This window comes from Lutra lutra, chromosome 5 (assembly GCF_902655055.1).
Source record: "Lutra lutra chromosome 5, mLutLut1.2, whole genome shotgun sequence".
Taxonomy (NCBI): Eukaryota; Metazoa; Chordata; class Mammalia; order Carnivora; family Mustelidae; genus Lutra; species Lutra lutra.
In genome coordinates, this window is record NC_062282.1 from 71,993,270 (window position 1) to 72,014,835 (window position 21,566).

At 40.8% G+C, this 21,566-nt stretch overlaps 1 protein-coding gene across 5 annotated transcripts in view; it reads left to right on the plus strand.

The window, feature by feature from the left end:
- RAD50 (RAD50 double strand break repair protein) overlaps nucleotides 1–12,767 on the plus strand; it is a 231,606-nt gene extending 218,839 nt beyond the window's left edge. For all 5 annotated transcript variants that reach the window (XM_047729119.1, XM_047729120.1, XM_047729121.1 and 2 more), the window contains 4 exons: nucleotides 7,556–7,641; nucleotides 8,157–8,299; nucleotides 10,926–11,059; nucleotides 12,422–12,767. In XM_047729119.1, coding sequence (XP_047585075.1) covers nucleotides 7,556–7,641; nucleotides 8,157–8,299; nucleotides 10,926–11,059; nucleotides 12,422–12,608 — 550 coding nt within the window. In that variant the 3' untranslated portion in view covers nucleotides 12,609–12,767. The remainder of the gene's footprint in view (nucleotides 1–7,555; nucleotides 7,642–8,156; nucleotides 8,300–10,925; nucleotides 11,060–12,421) is intronic.
- Nucleotides 12,768–21,566: the final 8,799 nt, after the last annotated feature.

Consider the following 21,566-nt stretch of genomic DNA (forward strand, 5'->3'; position numbering starts at 1 on the left):
AACTTATTGAACACTTAATATTAGGGTGATGACATTGTCATTTCCCTCACAGTACTTTTTGGATGTTATGTACACACAAATAGGTCTTTGTTTTATGTGAATAGTATCACACTATAGGTATTTTTGTTTTGTCCCTGAACATGTGATGAAAATCTTTTTATGTATGTAAGTTTGTCATTATTTTTAATGGCTACGTAATATTCTGTGAAATGGATGTAACCTGCTTGATTTAACCACCAATGGACATATTAGAAAGTTTTTAAATGTTTGATGCTATAGATAATGCTACAACGAAAGTCTTTGCATGCTTGGGCAGATAGACCAATAGATAGCTTCTTAGAAACAGAGTTACTAGGACAGAGGGTATGAGCATTTTTAACTTGTTAGTGCCAAAATGGCTTCCTAAGACAAAAATTTGTGTTTCCACCAGTGTGTGTGAGAATACCCATTTCTCCATGACTGCATTTCATATTATCAACCTTTTTAATTTTTGCCAGTCCATTGCACAGAAAATGTTCTCACTTGGATTATATTTCCTTGTTTACTAGTGAGGTTAAATATAATTTCATATGTTGGCTATTTGTATTTCTCCTCTGAGAATTATTGTTCATATCTCTTTACCAGTTTTTGTTAGGTTATCTTTTTCATAGTGAGTTGTACCACTTTTTTTAAAAATAGATTTTCTATGGTAATCCTTTTCTCATACCTTGCAAATAGTTATTCCTAGTTTGTCATTTGACCTTTAACTTTATGGTATTTTGGGGGACTTTTAATTTTTTGGTAGGCAAATCTTTAAGTCGTATTTATGGCTTCTCCCTTAGAAAGGCTTTCCATTCCTAAGATTATAAAACTGATAGTTTTATTTATTTTTTATTTCTTTATAATTAATTTATTCTGATAGTTTTGACTTTTAATCCTTTAATTCAATTTGGATTTTGAGGTTTATAATAAAGATGATGGATGGGGTACGTGGGTAGCTCATTGGGTTGAGCATCTGACTCTTGATTTCAGCTCAGGTCATAATCTCAGGGTCCTGAGATCAAGCACCCTGTTGGGCTCCATGCTCAGCCTGAAACCTTGAGTTCCTCTCCCTCTGCCTCTCCCCCTGCTTTCGTGTTTTTATATGTGTGCACGCACGCGCATGTGCTCATGCTCTCTCGCATGAGCGCATGCTCTTTAACTCTCTGGCTAATACAGATGAGTCTTTAAAAAAATATGAAGTTAAAATAAGAATAAAGATAGATGTAATTTTTCCCTCTTTACAACACTATTGAAACTTTTCCCACTGATGAAATATCAGTTAAAGACTAAAAGTCCTCTGTTTTAGGGGTGAGGGGGAATTTATTTCATCTTGATTCCTGTACCAGTACTTTGATTTATTCTTTCACCTATGTCTTAGATACTAACTTTAAAGTCACCTTGTGGACGTCATTAATTTTTTTTTAATCTCTTTGGGAGTTCTATATGGACTGTATTTAACTTAATGGATTACTTGGGGAGAATGGACTTCTTTGCCATATTAAATCTCCCATTTTGCACTCAAATGTAAGTTTCTCCTACTTAGTTCTTTTTGTTCTGTTGTAAAAGTTGTTCTTTTGTAAGATTTTATAGCCTTTCCCTCTAGATCCTGTACCGTTTTGTTAGATTTCTTCCTAGGTATTTCATAATTTTTTATTGCCACTGTGAATAGGATCCTCTTTTCTATTAGGTTTCCTATTGGATTTTGTTTACTACATAATAATACCAATTTTTTATGTTTATTTCTGACCACTTTATTAGTCTTAATAGTTTTTCAGTTGATTTCTTAGATTTTCTAAGCTACAACTATATTATCTGCAGAAACAATGACAAGTTGTTTTCCCCTCATTCTTTATTTTTCTTGTCTTACTGAATTGTTAGGGATCTCTAGGATATTATTGTAGAGTAGACATAAGAAGAGGCATCTTTCTCTTGTTCTTTAGAAAGAAGTACTCCTTTCTTTTTTTTTTTTTAAGATTTTATTTATTTATTTGACAGAGACCACAAGTAGGCAGAGAGGCAGGCAGAGAGAGAGGAGGAAGCAGGCTCCCTGCTGAGCAGATAGCGCTCAGGGGGCTGGATCCCAGGACCCTGAGACCATGACCTGAGCTGAAGACAGAGGCTTTAACCCACTGAGCCACTCAGGTGCCCCACTCCTTTCTATTTTAACATTAAAATAGAAATATATTAAATATATTAAATTTGATGCTTGCTATGGATATTTGATAGTCATTTTGTCAAATTTTTAAAAATTCTTCTGTTTTTCACTTTCTGAATATTTTATCAAAACTCAGTGTTTATATCAAATTGACAATTGCTGAGATAAGCATTTTTTTTCTTTAATCTGTTAATGCAGTGAGTTATCTTAAATTATTTTTCCTGTTGTACTAGTCTTGCTTCCTTGGATTAAATGCTACTTGGTCATGATACCACTGGATACCATGATATTACTTGGTCTTTTTAATGCCTTACCACTAAATTTGATTTTATTTAGAATATTTGTATCTATATTCATAAGCAAAATAATTGGGCCTGTACTTTTTTTTTCCTTTTTTTTCTTCTATTTCTTCTTGCTGTGTAATACTTTATATACTTTAGAGCTAACATTGATTCATAAAACTATCTGAGTCTGGTGTCTTTGAAGATGACATTTTGACTACTTTTTAATTTTAATTACGATATTCAAGGGCTGTTAACATCCTGAGCACTTCTCTCTAATTGTGACCAAGTTGTTAATTTCATGAGACCTCAGGGTTTTTTTTCACTGTTATTGAGAAATAATTGACATACCTCGCTGTCTGAAGATGTACAGGATGATGGTTTGTTTTACATACACTGCAAAATGATGAGCACAATGGGTTCAGCTAACATGCATTTTCTTGTATAGATACAATAAAAAGAAAAGGAAAAAAAATTCTCCTTGTGATGACAGCTGTAAGGATGTATTCCCTTAACAATTTTCCTGTAGATCATATGGCAGTGTTAGCCATAGTCATTACGATGGACATTAGTTACATCATGGGACGCCTGAGTGGCTCAGTTGGTTGGATGATGTACGTTACATCCCTAGTGCTTACTTCTAACTGGAAATTTGTACCTTTTGACTACCTTCCTCCAATTCTCCCTCCTCCCATCCTCCACTTCTGGTGACCACAGATCTAATCCCTTTTTTCTGTGAGGTTGGTGTTTTTGTTTTGTTTAGATTCCACATAGAAATGAGATCATACAATGTTGTCTTTCTCTGACTTATTTCACTTAGGTAATGCCTTCCAGTACTTCCGTATTGTCCCAGATAATAAGATTTCCTCGTTTTTTTAATGGCTGAATAATAATTATCCATTGAATATATACACATCTTTATTCACCCATGGACACTTAGGTTGTTTCCGTGTCGTGGCTGTTGTAAATAATGCAGCTGTGAACATAGGAGTGCATATATCTCTTTGACATAGTGTTTTCATCTCCTTTGAATATATTCCCAGAAGTGGAAATTGCTAGGTCAAATGGTAGTTCTATTTTTAATTTTTTTTAGGAACCTCCATAATGCTTTTCATAATGGCTATGCTTGTTTACAGTCCCACCAACAGTGCACAAGGGTTCCCTTTTCTCCATATCCAAGCCACCTCTTATTATCTCTTGTCTTTTTGATGATGGCTATTCTAACACATATGAAGTATTATCTCATTGTGGTTTTAATATGTATTTCCCTAACAACTAGTGACACATCTTTCTATGATGTAAAATCATAAAAAGTATTTTTTTGTATTTTATTGGCCATCTATGTATCTTCTTAGGAAAAATGTCAGTTCAGGTCCTGTGCCCATTTTTTAATTGGGTTATAGGTTACCCTTGAATAACATGGGTTTGAACTGTGTGTGTTCACTTAAATTTTGTATGTTTTTCAGTAAATAAGGTACAGTTCCATAAATGTATTTTCTCTTGGAATTTTCTTAACATTCTCTTTGCTCTAGCTTATTTTATTGTAAGACACTAGTATGTAATATGTATAACATATAAAATACATGTTAATCAACTGTTTGTTATGGGTAAGGCTTCTTGCAGTCAACACTAGGCTATTAGTAGATTTTAGGCCAGAGTTACACATGAATTTTGACTGTGTGGTACTTGGTACCGCTAACCTCCATGTTACTCAAGAGTCAACTTTTTTTGCCATTAAATTATAGGAGTTCTTTGTGTGTGTATATATACTTTTTTTTTTTTTTTTTAAGATTATTTACTTGAGAGAGAGTGAGAGCAAGCGGACACGAGCAGGAGATAGGAACAGAGGGAAAAGGAAAAGCAGACTACCTGCTGAACAGGGAGCCTGACTTGGGGCTCCATCCCAGGACCCTGGGACACAACTGAGCCACCCAGGCGCCCCTAAGTTCTTTGTATATTTTAGATATTAACCCCCTCTATCAGATACATGGTTTGTGAATATTTTTGCCCATTCTCTAGACTGACCTTTCATTTGATTTATGATTTTTTTTTTTCTTTTTTTAAGAACAGGCAGGGGGCAGAGAGAAAGGGAGAGAGAATCTTCTTTTTTTTTTTTTTTTTTTTTTTTTTTTTTAATTTGATAGAGATCACAAGTAGTCAGAGAGGCAGGCAGGAGGGAGAGGAGGAAGCAGGTTCCCTGCTAAGCCGAGAGCCCGATGCGGGGCTCGATCCCAGGACGCTGGGATCATGACCTGAGCCGAAGGCAGAGGCTCTAACCCACTGAGCCACCCAGGTGCCCCTGATTTATGATTTCTTTTTGCCATGCAGAAGCTTTTCAGTTTGATGTAGTCCCACTTGTTCATTTTTTTAAATAAACAATTATTTGAGAGAGAATGAGAGCAGAGCAAGGAAAGAGCAAGAGGGAGAATAACAGACACCCTGCTGAGTGCCAGTGTGAGACTCAATTCTATGACCCTGAGATCATGACCTGAGCAAAAATCTATAGAGTCAGACTCTCAACTGAGCCCTTCAGGTGCCCCTATTTTTTGTTTACTTTTGCTTCAGGTATGATTTCCAAAAAATCATGTCGAAGAACTTACTCCCCATGTTTTCTTCTAGGAGTTTCATGGTTTTAGGTCTTAAACTTAGGCCTTTAATCCATTTCAAGTTAATTTTTGTGAGTGCTATAACTTAGGGGTCCAGTTTTGTGCTTCTACATGTGAATTTCCACTTATCCCACCATCATATATTAGAGTATTGAGTATTGGCACCCTTGGCACATTTTAGTTGGACTGTTTATATTTGGGTTTGTTTCTGGTCTCTAGATTCTTTTCTCCTGATCTATTTGTCTATTTTTATGCCAGTGCCATAATGTTTTCAAGACTATAGCTTGAAATCAAAGTGTGATGCCTCCTGCTTTTTGTTCTTCTTTCTCAGGATTTCTTTGGCTCTTCGGGGTATTTTGTGGTACCATATAAATTTTAGGAGTGTTTTCTCTATTTCTGTAAAAAATGCCAGTGGGCTCTTAATAGGAATTGGGCTGAATCTGTAGCTGGCTTTTGGTATTTTAACAATATTCTTCCAATTGATGGACATGAGATCTTTCTCACTTATATGTGTCTTTGAATTTCTTTCATCAGTGTCTTAGTTTTCAGAGTAGAGATCTTTGACCTCCTTGGTTAGATTTGTACCTAAGTATTTTATTGGTTTTGATGCTATTATAAGGGCATCAGTTTCCTTTCCAGAAAATTCGTAAAGTATCAGTTTTCTTAATGGTAAAATGGGGATAACTAAAGCTAACTCCCAGTATTGTTGTAAGGATTAAATGATGTAATTGCTTACTGTAATTATGCTTCACAGATTTAAATGGTCATTAGTAGTAACAACTGATGTTACTGTTATCCCTCAAGTGGATGTCATGTGGTTATCTTCATTATCCCCTGCTGTTGCAAGTTGGGTGGTAAACTCCATACTGGAGAGAGATGATACAAAGAGTAGCTTATGGTCTGGCCAACAGCAGTAGGCATCAACTCAGTGTGACACACCCCTTTGGGAGTCCGGATCTCCCTCAGGACTAGAGCTGCTATGTGCAATGCTCTCTTACACAGGTGAGGAGGCACCACCTCTGTTGTACAAGGAACCCATGGCAGGGGCTGTGTGTGCGCACCTTGGACATGTGGAGTTTGTTCTCCACCTTGGGTATGATTATTTAGGTTAGTTAATGAAAGATCTTAAAGTTGAATGGAAAGATGACCTTTTTAAAAAATTATTTGAAAAATCAGGATTGTAATATATGAAGAGCTGTGGATTAAGTGACTGATCCCAAGAACATTCTCTAGGGGTTTTGTTGCTTATTTGGCAAATACTTAGGAGTCTGGTATCAGTCCTTTTGACAGGAGTGTAAAATGTCAGGCTGGGATAAACTAGATGTATGAATTAGAAAATGGAGGCTTGCAGCATTCTCACCAGCAAGCACAATACGGTTTTTTCCAGTCTTATTACTTCAAAATCCCTCATCTGATATTTAAAATGTATTTATGTTGAGTCATTTCTTTCTCTCTTACTGGCGAACCAAAAGATCATGAAATGATTCTGCAGAGCCAGTAGCATTACGTTCAGTTTCTTTTTTTGTATATATCAGATAAGAGACTTGCAAATGGAAGTAGGGCCACCTCACATCCTCTGTATAGTCATGGCAGTGATGTTTGCCTTTTTGTCACTGATGCAACATTAGTTCATAAACCCACTTCCAAAGAACCTAAGGACTTTTTGATGAAAGGTGACTATAGGAAGAATGAAGTTAGTTTTTAATAGGCTGCTTTTGTTTTTATAAACGTTTCTTTCCTTCTTTGTAGTGTTTAGAAAGTACTAGTTTCTGAAGTGTGTTGCGAAGTGAGGGTGGGGAGGCTGACAGGCCAAGTGGAAATGAATGCATATATTTGGAGTTAGGATTTCTTAGTCTTCAACTAGGAAGGGAAAATAGAAGTTTCGAGGTTCATCTCAGCTTAAGCCTATAAATTGTTCTTTCAACCATACCTTCTGGTTGGAGAAAAGCTCATGCATCTGAGGAGTTAAAGCCCCTGAAGAGGCTGACTTTCGGTAAACCGTACTAGTAACAGAAGTGAAAAGGCCACAGTTCAGAGTTGCATGTACATCCGATAGACTAGGGAACCTTGTACACCTCCCGGCGTTTACTCACTGCCGTCCTCCTGTAGCCGGTAGGCCTCAGTAGCTAGTCTTTCCAGCGAGCCTAAGAAAAGTTGTCCACACATTTTGAGATTTTTACAGTATTTAAATACTTCTTCAAGAGGGGGTATTTGTCCTGTCACAGAGTGACCATGGAGCAGGGCCAGGACTCGGGCCCTGGGTACATGCCTGGCTGTATTCATTAGTAGCCCTGTAGCAGTGTTGTGGTTCCGGTTATTGTTTCTAGTTCTTCACTGTATTCTGTTTTTACCATTAGAAGTACCCATGATTTCATGAGATTTTTAAGATGTTACTTTTTGATATGCATTATATGTCATATATTTTTAAAATATACTATTACATATAATTTTACCATTACATTATTTTAAGTACCAATGACTTCTTTTTCCAGAGCAATCATGAAATTTCACAGTATGAAAATGGAAGAAATCAACAAAATTATTCGTGACCTTTGGCGAAATACCTATCGTGGACAAGGTAATTGACATGGTTTGTCGGGAATGGTTTTTCCAAAGCCATGTCCCTAGCTCTTGCCACATAGGATCTCTCATCATGCCAGCATTATCGCCTGGACCCTTTCTGAATATCTCTTTGAGATTTTCTAAGAATTCTTATCTTGACAACATCATGTAGCAAGAAAAAGAAAATGCAAAGTTTTCTATTCCAGAGCCTACAGGACTTACATATTTGGCTATATACATATTACATTTAACTGATGACCTAATAGATTCTGTTGAAGTGTAGATAGGGATAAACTGAAAAGACGATAAGAAGAAAACCAGCAGGAGGAAACTCTTAATAGGGGAACTAAGAAAGGCAGAGCTGAGACTGAGGGTTGGGGCATCTGGGTTGCTTTTGTGTCCTGAACCTTCTCAGCCAGTTTGAATGGTAATGTCAGCTCACATGTTATTTCAAAGGCTTACTTAATATTTGCAAATGACAAACGGCTGTGGAGTGTAGGTTCCTCTGAAATCATCTTATTTTTGTGTCAGATATTGAATACATAGAAATTCGATCTGATGCCGATGAAAATGTATCAGCCTCTGATAAAAGGCGGAATTACAACTACCGCGTGGTAATGCTAAAAGGAGACACAGCCTTGGATATGCGAGGACGATGCAGTGCTGGACAAAAGGCAGGTATCTCGAGAGCCCCGGGAGCCACCTATACACAGAGAATTGACAGGGAGAGAGTACTGTTGGTGCCATGAAAGCACCCAGGGCTGCCCAGGAATGGTGAGAAGCTCCTCGAAGCACTCTTTGTGCCATATAAGGTTGATCAGACTCACCTATCCCGTTCCACTCTTCCAGTTCTAACCAGCATTTCCTGCACCATTAGGTGGTCTTTTAAGAGAAGGGTCTGAAACATTCTCTTGTGATAGGCCTTATGTAGAACAAGCAGCTAACAACCCTTGTTTCATTATACTCCTTATGGGAACAAAGTTACTATATCATCAGTTGTAAGACATAACACTATTTTATGTGCCACCAAGAAAGAAAAAGAATGGAACCGTAATTGCAAGAGTGCGTCCTGATTTCGAGTGATCAAAGGTGGGGAAGGATGTTACAAACAATGACCTGTAGTATCACCAAACGAGATCCTAGGTTGAGCCAGATGAGGCATTAAAATATAAAACTCTCATTGAGAAAGCAGCCCCATCACAGGACTGAGTCCCCACCCCTCTCCTCCCTCAGCCTAGCCTTTGGGCCTGTAGATCCTCTAAAAGGAAGGTCTGCTAGGGACATCTGGCTGGCTCAGTAGACCATGCACCTTTGATCTTGGGGTTGTGAGTTTGAGCCCCATGTTGGGTGTAGAGATTGCTTAAAAATGTTAAAAGAAGGGTTTGCTAGACCAGAATTCATGACACCCTCAGCAGCTGGGCCAGGCACTTAGCTCCACATGTGGCTCTGGCAGAATATGCTATGTTGGATAGGGAGCACAGAGCAAATCAGAAAGAGGAATAAAGCTTTAGAGAGTCAGGAAAATTGGACCTGCATCCTTGGGAACAAGGCTGGGTTCCTTGTGCACAAGTCTGTAACCAAGACGGTCTGGATTCTTGAGCTTCCTCCTTTGAGATTAGAAGCAGATTATATTTCAGAACACTTCTGGACCCCCAGTTTTCTTAACAAAATCTTAAAATTCTTGAAATGGCTGCTCACATTATCTGAGGTATTTCACAGTTTTCAGTTTTTGCTTTAAGAGTCCTGCATGTATGTATTTTGTTGTCAGCCCAGACAGCAGATACCAATTTAAGGCACATGCAGATTATTATCTTAATCATAGTTTGCAAAAATGACAAATTTGTGATCTATAATCAGTATTGCTTTGGTGATTTTTAGTAGTTATGAATAAGAAAAAACAGTTTGAAACCCTTCCCTTTGGGTTAAGAATACTTTGGAAATTATTTGAACAATGTAGATTTCCCAAAGATACTCTAAAATTACAAAAATTAGCAGTAATTGCTTCCTTGGTGTTGGGGAAGAAGACAGACTAATAGTTTGGTAGAGGTGGGCCAGGAACTTCATTTAGACTCTACCCTAAGTACATGGTGGTGGAAGTGGCAGCCACAGTGGGGTTCAAATACAGGAAGGAAGTGTCTTCCCCAAAGGGCCCAGCTCTGATCCTGACCTCTGCAGTCTCCCAGCCTGCCCTGGGCAGCAGAGAGAAGCTGTAAACTGTTCTGTCCCTCACTGGTGCTCCTTTTGCTCACAGGTTCAGGGGATGGGGTATTGACAGCTCACACACAAGTGGTTTATACTTACTAGACTGTTCTGTCACTCTTAGTTCTGTGTCCCTTATGCCCTCAGATGGCTTCAGCCGCATCTGAGGGTTTAAGTGTTGGGTTTCTGTTAACCAAGAAGTGCCTCCAAGTGTCAGTTCCTTGGATGGCTTAAATAAAACCATACTTCTGTACTTCTTATACACTGACCCAGGAATATTATTTCTCTCTCTGTTGGCTTGCTCAAACTTATGCACGTAGACATTTAAGTGTAGGTAAGGTCACAGTATCCGGTGCCCCTTTCACACCATGGAACATAGAGATAGCAAGATAACTCAGAGATAAGATGTGTGTGGGGGACTCTGGAAGATGTCATGTGTCCACGTTTCCTAACTAACCTTATTATCAGGAAAATAAAATATCCAGATCTTGGATTTTTTTTTTTTTTTTAAGATTTTATTTATTTATTTGACAGGCAGAGATCACAAGTAGTCAGAGAGGCAGGCAGAGAGAGAGGGAGGAGGAAGCAGGCTCCCTGCTGAGCAGAGAGTTCTATGCGGGGCTCGATCCCAGGACCCTGAGATCATGATCTGAGCCGAAGGCAGAGGCTTTAACCCACTGAGCCACCCAGGCACCCCAGGTCTTGGATTTTTAACATTGTTAAACTGTTACTCAAATTACTAGTTAGAGATAAAGGGTGATGCATTTCAGATTCAAACCTGGGCCTTCAAGTTTCATTGTAGCTGACAAGATTTGTGTGTATTTGAGGTAGTGAGATCACCATTGGTTTTAGCATTTTATTTCACTGCCAATGACAGGCTGAGATAAGTACCTGATGGCTCACCTTCTGGAAGCGTTTAAACATCTGGTCACAGTGCCATGCTCTCTCAGATAAAAGAGCAGTGATTTACCTAAGGTCAGTGAGCCCATTACATTGCTCCCTTTCCCTGACCAAGATATTAGGCCAGGTCTGCCTACTTTCCTAAAAGTGAATGAGGAAAAGGTCTGTGCACTACAGCTCAGCTCTTATGCTTTATACCAGGTGTTAGCCTCCCTCATCATTCGCCTGGCCTTGGCTGAAACGTTCTGCTTGAACTGTGGCATCCTTGCCTTGGATGAGCCAACAACAAATCTTGACCGAGAAAACATTGAGTCTCTTGCACATGCTCTTGTTGAGTAAGTATCTCCTAACCTGGGGGCAGGTTATGATAGAACTCTTTGTCTTACTTTAAAAACTATAGTGAAAACCCTGTCTGGATGTGTCTTCCTTGGGGAAGCTGGTTGGTGGCAGACCTTAAGCTTTACCTTTGATAGTAATTCTTCAGATGCTTAAAAAAAGAACTAGGTGGGGAACAGCAGTCCCAGACACATCCTGCATCTCCCCGAGTGTGTTCATAGGGAAACTGAAGGGTTTCCTGGTTTGGTTTGGTTTTTCTGTAAACCACCCCCCCACCCAGCAGTGCCCACGTGTCACGTAGAGGACTTACCATGCCCTGCTAAAACTTTTGTAGGTGCTGACAGTGGATTTTGGCCCATCTCCCCAGTCCTGTGAAGAATGCTAACTCTTACTCAAAAAGTGTAGTAGTGGTTAAGTAGAAACTAGAAAGTAAAATCGTACACACCTTTGCCACATTCACATGCCCTTGGTACAGGCTCCAGGGATAGGCACCCATTGCTGAAAAACTGTGCTGGCAGAGGAAAGGCACTTTCTCCTTCCTGAAGAAGCTATTTTGGGTACTCTGGCTCCAGATACATTCTTTTTGGCAGAACTGATAGGGAGGGGACCCTTTTCTCAGCCATCTCTCAGTAGTCTAATGTGGCCAGTGCATGAGGGCTACTACTTTAGGAAGCCACGTGCATCCAGCTTCAGGCAAAGGAGAAAGAAATGATTAGTTAAAAGAAAAAGTCTGATTTCAGTCTCATAGCTAGGTACCTCAGCATATAGATAATGAGCAAAAATGTTCCCAATACACCCACTCAGGCCTCCTGTGTGTCATACCAATGATGCATCTAGTGACTGGTGGTGGCAGAATTCTAAGTAGACCCAGCTCCTAAGAAGGCAGTGGGGCTTGCAAATGTAATTTCCCTTGCCTGTAGTTGGTCTTTTTTTTTTTCTTTTCTCCCAGAGAGAATTAGTAACAGGTCACAAAAACCCCAGACAAAGGAATAAGCCAGACTCCTAAAGTTGAACAGCACAGATACTAAGGAAAATTAAGTAAAACATTTCTACCTGCTTTAGTAAGAAGAACTTTATGTTCTGGAAGAAACTACATCATATATTCTTATCAGTGCCTATGTCAGACCTAGGTGAAGAATCACTTCAGGCACGTGTGCTGTCTGGAGAGGAGATGGGACTCCTACCTGGAGGGTTTGAAGGCCTGGGTCCAGCCCAGCCCTCTCCAATTCCTATAGGACTGGCAGAGGCCCTGGTCATCACATTGTGTCATGTGTCTGACGAAGTTCTCAGTGGCTTTTTACCTAAAGGGAAGGATTATTTGTGCTCTCCAGTAATAAAATGTTCCAAATACACTGTTTCAGGATAATCAAGAGTCGCTCGCAGCAGCGCAACTTCCAGCTTCTGGTCATCACGCATGATGAAGATTTTGTGGAGCTCTTAGGCCGCTCTGAATATGTGGATAAATTCTACAGGATTAAGAAGAACATTGATCAGTGCTCAGAGATTGTGAAATGTAGTGTTAGCTCCCTGGGTTCTTATGTTCATTAAAAATAGTCACGATTTTTGCCTTAGAAACACAAGTCCTCAGGCAACTGCTTATTTCTGGTATCAACTGAGTCAGTAGGAAAATCTGGCCTCTCAGAGGAGCTTTGCATCTAGGATTTTGAATGAGAAGTTCTACCATCATTAAAATTGTTTCAAGTGAAATTTGGACTGATTTCCTGAACTTCAGCTCCCTGCAGGCAGCCCCTGATATGCCTTGGTGGGGGGGAGGGGTCAGTAGCAACACAGTTGGATTCTGCTCCCCTGCTTCCCGGTACCTGAGCTTAATTCACTCAGCTTCCACTTTTCAGTCGACTTTGGGAGAAGTAGATTCTCACTGTCTGGATAATGTGAATTACAACTGAGCATTCATATCTGAAGATGACCAGAAATGAAGAGGTTTTAGTATTTCAGTCTGCTCTTAATTTTATAAATCCAGGAAGTGACCTTGACCTCCCTTACTGGCTGTCAGTTTCCCCAAGTAAAATTCAAAGTATTCACATGGGGGCATTAGTGTTTCAAGGACCCTTAAATAATCCTGTAACTCAGTTTGTCCCGTCTTCCCTCCCCACATGCTCCTGTCAGGGAGCCATCCAAACTTGGGGCTCAGTCTAGGCAGATGAAGTTCTCCACTGTGCACATCTACCTTTGGAAAGCTCTGATCAAGATCAGGCCTCCCTTGGCTTGGGGCATGATCTGCCATCATGAAGAAGTCTGTTCCTCTCTACATCTGTCCTGTGTATCATCTCCGGTTCATGAACAATGCTTGATTGTTCATCCAGTGTGCATTACAGTGTGCAGAGCAAACAAGACTCACCAGATCCTAGCCTCCTCCTAGTGGGGTCCAACCAGACCCGGAAAAGTAGGACTCATTCTCATTACAGATGTCATTTCTAACAAAAATCTAGTCACACCTTTTTCCTGGAATTGCCAGCTGATAATGGGAAGCTTTTCCCAAGTATGACGCTCAGAATGCTACCAAGTCACACACTGCTGAATTGGACCTTGGAGTGTTATCTTTCTGAATCTCAGTCATGTGGCACAACATTTTGTGCCACCTGTAACTCTCCTGAGCAAGTGGTACAGACAGGCCTTCTCAACCAGGGTGTGCAAAGAATCAAGCCCTGTGGCCCTCAGCGAAGTCCTCATCCCTAGAGCTTGTGAATGTTCCCTCGTGTGGTAAAGGGGACTTGGCAGATTTGATTAAAGGTAAGGAGCTTGAGTCAGGATTGTCCTGGTGGGCGCTAAATGTAATGGTGACTAGCCTCATTCAGACAGAGCATGTGTGTTGCCGGAGAAAGTGGCATGCTAACTGAGGCCACAGGGCTGTGCTTGGAAGGAGGAGGAAGGGCTATGTGCCATGCTCTACAGGCAACCAGGAGAGGCTGAAAAAGGAATGCTCTCCCCTCAGAGCCTCCAAAAGGAAGAGCCCTGATTTGGGAGTTCTGATCTCCCAAATTGTGTGAGAGAATTGGTTTATGGTGTTTTAAGCTGCTTAGTGTGGACTACTTTGTTACAGCAGCAGTAGGAAACTCATACTGTATCCATTGTATATAATCAGTTTCTGTGCATCTAATGTGATCTCAGTTGATCCTTGCACAACATAGGTTTGAACTCTACATATACTGGGGTTTTTTTCCCCCAGTGAAGTACAATATTGTAAATGTATTTCCTTTTCATTATGATTTACTTAGAATTTTTTTTTTCTCTAGTTTCACTTCATGCTAACAATACAGTATGTAATACGTATAATATAGAGAATATGTGTTTTGTCAACTGCTGATATCATCAGTTAGGCCTCAGTAGTACAGTATTAATAAAGTTTTGGGGTAGTCAAAAGTTACACATGGGTTTTTGACTGCACTGAGGGGTTGGTGCCTCTAGCTCCTGGGGTTCATTGTTCAAGGGCAACTATAGTTACATACTATCTGTGAGAGAACTTAAAAAAGAGTTACTTGAATCATTTTCTGTGTTCTGTTACTCACATGAAGAACCCTGGTTGAAAAAGCCTGGTCCAGATTCTCACCCAATCCTTGGATCAAAGGGCCAAGCAGCACAGCCACCACTCCTACCATCTACTTCCTGTCCACAGACTTACAAGTTTCAGCCATCCTAATTTGCTTTGAAAAACAAAAATTACCCTATTTACCAAACTAGCATGATATCCACAAAGGTACCAGTCTCAGAGCAAAGATCCAAGAATTTGTAAATTAACTAGAAGCACTTCAATTCCATCCATACATTAAACATACACAATAACCAATAGTTCAGGAATTCAAGAATATTTCAAAATGTGATAATTCTGTTCATAAATCATCACCATAATAAAGCCAAAGAGGAAAAAATTCTGATAGACACCACAAACTTTTTTTTTTTTTTGGTGCAATACTTTGTTTTTTTGTTTTGCAATGCAGTTTTTTAAATTTTTATTTTCAGCGTAACAGTGCAAAAACAATGAATACTGTTACGCACATTTTTTTAATAAAATTCAGTATCTCCTAGCTTTAGCAAAACTAAAAATTTTGCAGACTTTCAAGATTTTATTAGAAAGCAAGTGAGGGGAGGGGCAGAGGGAGGAGAGAATCTCAAGCAAACTCCCACAAGCACAGAGCCTGATGGAGGCTTGCTCTCACAACCCTCACCTGAGCAGAAATCAAAGAGTCTGAGGTTTAACCGATTGAGACAACCAGGCACCCCCAAAATATTTTCTTATTTTTTGTCATCTTATTATTTGTCTTGTCTTATTATTTGTCATAAATCAAAGTCATCTTAATAGCAAAAGAGGAAGCATTTCCCATTAGATAAAAGACATGAGATCTTCCATCAACAGGTTTCTGAAAGTGCTAGTCAATTACAACATGGAATGACAATAAGGGCAATACAAGATAAATGCAGGCAATGAAATAGTTATTTACAAATTGAAAGACTTACCATTCCCAGATGGAGCTTCTCTTATAGCCCTTCTGAGAGTGGCTCCCTTCCCATTCCCCTTGTACCTGTGCCATGAAAGTGGGGTAGATGCCCTTCTGTTCATTTCTGCTTCTAGATCACTCTCATTCAACACCCCTGCTTCACATGAGGGGTGAGCAGGCATCACAGTGTGGAGATGAAGAATAGAAGGCAAAGTCATAAGCTAAACCCGAACACCACCACTCCCTGGCTCTGGGACCCTGGGCAAGTCATTTATTCCCTTTTACGTCCATTTCCATACCTTTCACATAGGTAAAACAGCTGGAGGATTGTTAATACTGGAGATTGTTAATGAGGATTAAAAGACTATAGACTGCACATAAGTACCCCGTGGCTGTTCAAGAAAAACCTGTCTTTAGTTTACTCTTTCCTGTTTCTGTTCTTCTGTGCCCAGCCTGCTCAACCCCTTATTCACTGACAAATTTAGACCCCTGTTTGCAGTCATTCCCCAGGTCTAATTTCATAATCACAGTGATTTCAGCATTCAAATGATAATATAACATAACCCTGGCCTCTCTGCTCCCTTCCTGCACTGAAAAGACACTCCATAGTCTTACTCCAGAGTCCAGTCCTTTCAGTAACAAAAATTGCAGCTCTCCATAATCTCACTGTTAAGCACCTCGCTCTCCAAAAAGCGCCTGATACATTCACAGTTCACTCTTGGGGATTCCAACCCTAGTAATTCTTTGAGTCCCGCAAGGTTTCAGATCCTCGCCTCCCTCATACCTTTTTCTCTCCTTCTACAGCTTAGACTCCGTGGCCCATCACTCTATCACTGTCTGGCACAGACGCTCGACTGTCTTGCCCAGGCTCTGTCCTCAGACTCCTGCCAACCCCCAACACTGCTGAAAGAGAAGCCGCTTCTCCCTGCACATGCAGTTTCCCTGGCCTACTGAAGGGGCAGCCCTCTGGTGCTCAGTCTGCTCCTTTTGGCTTCTCTGCACTCACTTGTTTGGGGATTTCATCCATCCAGCTTTAAAATTATCTTAGGGTTCTCCTCAGAGTAGAACCTGAAATGATTCCAGTGAAAGGAAACCGGAGACTAGGAATTTTGTAAAGAGCGAACAGCCAACATAGAGTGTGTTCTTAAGCCAGTTACCACAGTTGGCAACTGTAGTCTAATCCCACAGGAACACTCAGGGAAATGTGGCAAATACATGCCTCAGCTCTTTCCCACATAAGGGGCAGGAGGGCTGTGGTATTACATGCCACCTCCCAAGAGCCACTAAGGGCCATTGCGGGACAGGTCAGCCTACTGACATGCCATGTGCACCTTCCACAGAGCTGCCTTTCACACTTAAAAAGTAAAAACAAATACTAAAAGAAAATCTTTTGACAAAGATACAGTTAACAGCAACAGACAAAAGTGGGCAGGAATACACCGGAAGTTCTTTTGATAGAGGCAGGGCACTGACAGCGCTTTCCCCAGGCCCCTAGATGCTGACTCCTCAGATGTGTCTTCAGTCCAGATCTTGTCTAAACTCCTGACTCAGAATCAGCTGCCTACTGGACATCTAGTTGCACTTGAATATCTAACAGACATCTGAAACTTAAAATGACCATAATCAATCTTTCCCCCAGAACCTACACCTCCCATAGGCTTTCAGTTAATGGCAACTCCACTCTTTCAATTGCTCAGGAAAAAACTTGGCATCATCCTTCAGATTTTATCTAATGTCCCAAATCCAATGCCTCAGTTTAATACCCTGGGTTCAACTTTCAGAATGTATCCAGAATCTGACCGTGTCTTACCTTCTCAACTGCCACTGTTCTGGCCCAAGTCATCACCATCTCAAACCTGAATAATCTGAGGAGATACCTAACTACTCTGACTGGCGGGTCCTGCCCCCGGCCCTCTGTTCTCAACACAGCTGTCAGTCATCTTCGTAAGAGTAAACCATCTCGATGTGTTTCTCACAGGGGTGTGGGTTAGTAATTCTGAAACCACTTTATACATGAAAATCAAACACACATGTATATTGTAGATAATAAGGACCAAGTTTCTCACTGTTAGAGAATTACATCTATATCAGGAAAGGGAAAAGACTCTACAAAGAACCCTGAAATATTGGACTGAATCCAAATTGTCAGTGTAAATTTACAGCTTTAGTATATAAAGAGTGTCTACTTCCTTTAGGGAAGTAAAGGAAGGAAATAAGGGGGGTGAGGGAGTAGGTAGGGAATAGTCAAGACTGACAAAAATCAGTCGTCCATAAAGGCAATGAGAACAATGGCAAAAGCTGGTAAACTTCTTCAGAACTTTGGAAATTAACTAAAGGCTTGCAATAAGCCAAGGAGTGTTTGTTCCAGGAAAACAATCTCAGGAAAGCCAGTGGCTTTGCCCCACTCCCTGTCTCTGTGGTAGCTTTGAAAACCAGAAGCCCCATAGCTACAGAACCTGTGAAAACCTGCAGAGACTAGAAAGACCAGAATGGACTGGAGCTCCCCAAAATCTTCAGCTGCAGAGAACCGCCCCTATTTGACCTGTCTGGCAGCTCACTGAAAATCTCCATCCTTGGGGCTGGTCTTTATTTGACCTGATTCAAGCTCACTCTGCAAACAGCCCTAACTGCTGTAGGCAATCAGTGGTCCTTGGCTAAAACTGCAGCTGTCTGAGACAGCATTACGAACTGGAGCCAACAGCAAGGTAACCAACAAACCTGAAAGAAAAAATTAGAGGAGATATCTGTGGTGGCTTTGACAAGCTACCACATATTCCTGGGAATCTAGATGTTCATGTGTGTGTCACATTTTTGTGCATACTCAGGAAGGCCCTGAAAAGACCCTAAGCTCTGACCTTGAAACTATTCATGCAATCAGTGAAGGTGAAGGCATAGCTGCCAATTGCCTGTGGAAGCACTGAGGATGTGACGGAACAAATTATCTCCCTCACACAGACACGTACCCAGATACAGCCCTTCAACAAATGCTTGGAAACTTAGTTCAAGACATTAAATGAAATCTCTGTCCAATCATTAACGATCACTAAGCTGAGAATTCAGTGACCACACATAACAAAGAATACAGATTTACAAAATTAGTCAAGGAAAGGAGGCTTCAGGTCCTGGATGATGATGATTGTAGGAAGACCCTGAACTCACCTCCTTCACGGACACCCCAAGTTCATACGTACTTATAGAACCATTCCTCCTGAAGAGCTGAGGGCTGAATGAACCACTTTTGCACAAAAACAGGGAGATCACATAGAGAATGGCAAGACATAGACATGGTACTGAAACGAATCTTAACCCTGACCCTGTAAGTAGCAGGGGGAGGGACAGTACTGAGAGACCAGAAACAGATTCAGCTGTCTGGGTACAGAAAAGAAAACAAAAACAAAACAAAAAAGAGCAACTTGGCTTAAAAGAGCAAGTAGAATATAAAAGATCGAGGTCCAGAACTCTGCCAGATGGTAGGGGAGTTGCTGCAACTCTGTCTGGCTCAGAGAGCCTGGCGAACACCAAGGTTTACGTCCCCCTTCCACCTTGAGAAGGTGGATGGGAGCAGGCTCTGGGCACCATTCCCAGTCTCCTTCCTCCGTGAGTCCTGAGCCTTTACCCCACACCAGCTCAAACTATCCCACCAAGAAGGCCCCAGTGTGGCACACACCAGGACACCCCTGGTGAGCACTCATTATAGTTCCAGCCATCATGCCAAGGTGACACAGCTGCAGGGCACCCAGAAACACTCCAAACCCACACTGCTTTGGCTACAGATGACCTCCTATGACAACCCGTGTGGACGACCATCCAGCCTGCACCCACTACAGCTCCAGCCACCCAGGCAGGACACCCTGGCTTGTACCCACATCAACTTCAGCTATCCTGTCAAGGAACCCTCTGCATGTAGAGCCCAGGGAAACCCCCAGCTTAAACCCACCTCAGGGGGCGCCTGGGTGGCGTAGTCAGTTAAGCGTCTGCCTTCAGCTCAGGTCATGATCTCAGAGTCCTGGGCTCAGCAGGGAGCCTGCTTCTTCCTCTCCCTCTGCCTGCTGCTCTGCCTACTTGTGCTCTCTCTCTACCTCTCTCAAATAAAGTCTTTTAAAAAACTAAACAAAAAACACCCACCTCAGCTTCAGCTCTCCTGTCAGGGTACCCTCTATGTGGAGGTCCTCAGAACCATGAAGTGCCTGGAAACCTCAGCCCATGCCAGCCACAGCTCCAGCCAGCCAAAATTGCCAGGCTCACACAGTCTATACAAGGGATGACCATACATAAGACCATTCCTTCAAGTATAGAAGAAGTAGCTGTTCCACGTGGCTGACAGAAAAAACACAAAAAGTCAAGCAAATTAGAGAAACATAATCCAAATGAAAGAAAAAGATAATACCTCAGAAAAAGAACCAAATGAAATGGAAATAACCAATCTACCAGATAAAGAGTTCAAAGTAATGGTCATTAAAGAAGCTCACTAGACAGCAGTAAATAGTAAATGAACTTAGTGAGAACTTCAACAAAGAGGGGGAAAGAAGGGTTGAAGAATATAATAACAAAAATGAAAATTACACTAGAGAAAATCAGCAGTATATTAAAGGATGCAGAAGAATGAATCACCAATCTGGAAGACAGGGTTATGAAATGCAGTCAAGGTGAACAGCAAAAAGAAAAATGTTTTTGAGAGGATAGGTTAAGGGATCTCTTGGAGAACATCCAGTGAACAAAAATTTGCATTGTAGGGGTTCCAGAAAGAGGAGAGAGAAAGGGGCAGAAAACTTATTTGAAGAAAAAGCATCTGAAAACTTCCCTAACCTGGGGAAGGAAACAGACATCAAGGTTCAGTAAGCAGAGAGAATTCCAAACAAAATGAACCCACAGAGGTGCACATCATGACATATGATAATTAAAATCTCAAAGATAAATAGATAAATCAGTAAGAGAGAAGCAACTGGTATGTACAAGGGAAACCCTACAAGGCTATCAGCTGATTTTTCACCAGATACTTTGAAGGCTAGGAGTGGCATGATATATTCAAGGTACTGGGGGGAAAAAAACCCACAATTAAAAATACTGTACCTTACAATGTTATCAATTGGAATTGAAAGAGAAAGTGTTTCCTAAATAAAAGTTAAAGGAATTTATTACTGCTAAAGTGGCCTTATGAGAAATGTTAGGGAGGCTCCTATAAGTGGAAAAGAAAGGCCATAATTAGAAGAAAACTAGGAAAGGAAATATTTCATGAATAAAAGCAAATGTACAGTAAAGGTAGTGAAACAGTCACTTATAAATAGTATTTTATTTTATTCTTTAAGTAGGCTCCATGTCCAACATGGGGCCTGAACACACACCCTGAGATCAAGAGTCATACACTTGACTGACTGAGCTAGATAGGCACCCCTATAAAGGTCAGTATGAAGGGTAAAAGGCAAAAGGAGTAAAATCAGTTATATCTTAAAAAGTATTTAAAGGGATTCACAGAGGGCTGCCTGGATATAAACGAGGATGGCTCCCTGGTTAAGTGTCTGCTTTTGGCCTGGGTCATGATCCTGGGGTCCTGGGAACTTGAACTCAAAACTTAAACCAACTGAAATCAGGAGTCTCAGCCACCAAGGCACCCCAGAGGTCTGACTCCTGATCTCAGGGTTGTGAGTTCAAGCCCTATGTTGGGGTCCCACTGGGCATGAAGCCTACTTTTTTTTTTTTAATTAAATTTAAAAAATAATAAAAATAAAATCTTTAAAAAGAGAAACCTCCAGTTGTAAAATAAATAAGCCATGGGGATATAAAGTACAATTTGGTAACTATAGTTAATAATACTATGTTTCATATGTGAAAGATGCTGAGAGAGTAGATCTTAAAATTTCTCATCACGGAGCGGGGAGGAGTCAAGATGGCGGAGAAGTAGCAGGCTGAGACTACTTCAGGTAGCAGGAGATCAGCTAGATAGCTTATTTAAAGATTGCAAACACCTACAAATCCAATGGGAGATCGAAGAGAAGAAGAACAGCAACTCTAGAAACAGAAAATCAACCACGTTCTGAAAGGTAGGACTGGCGGA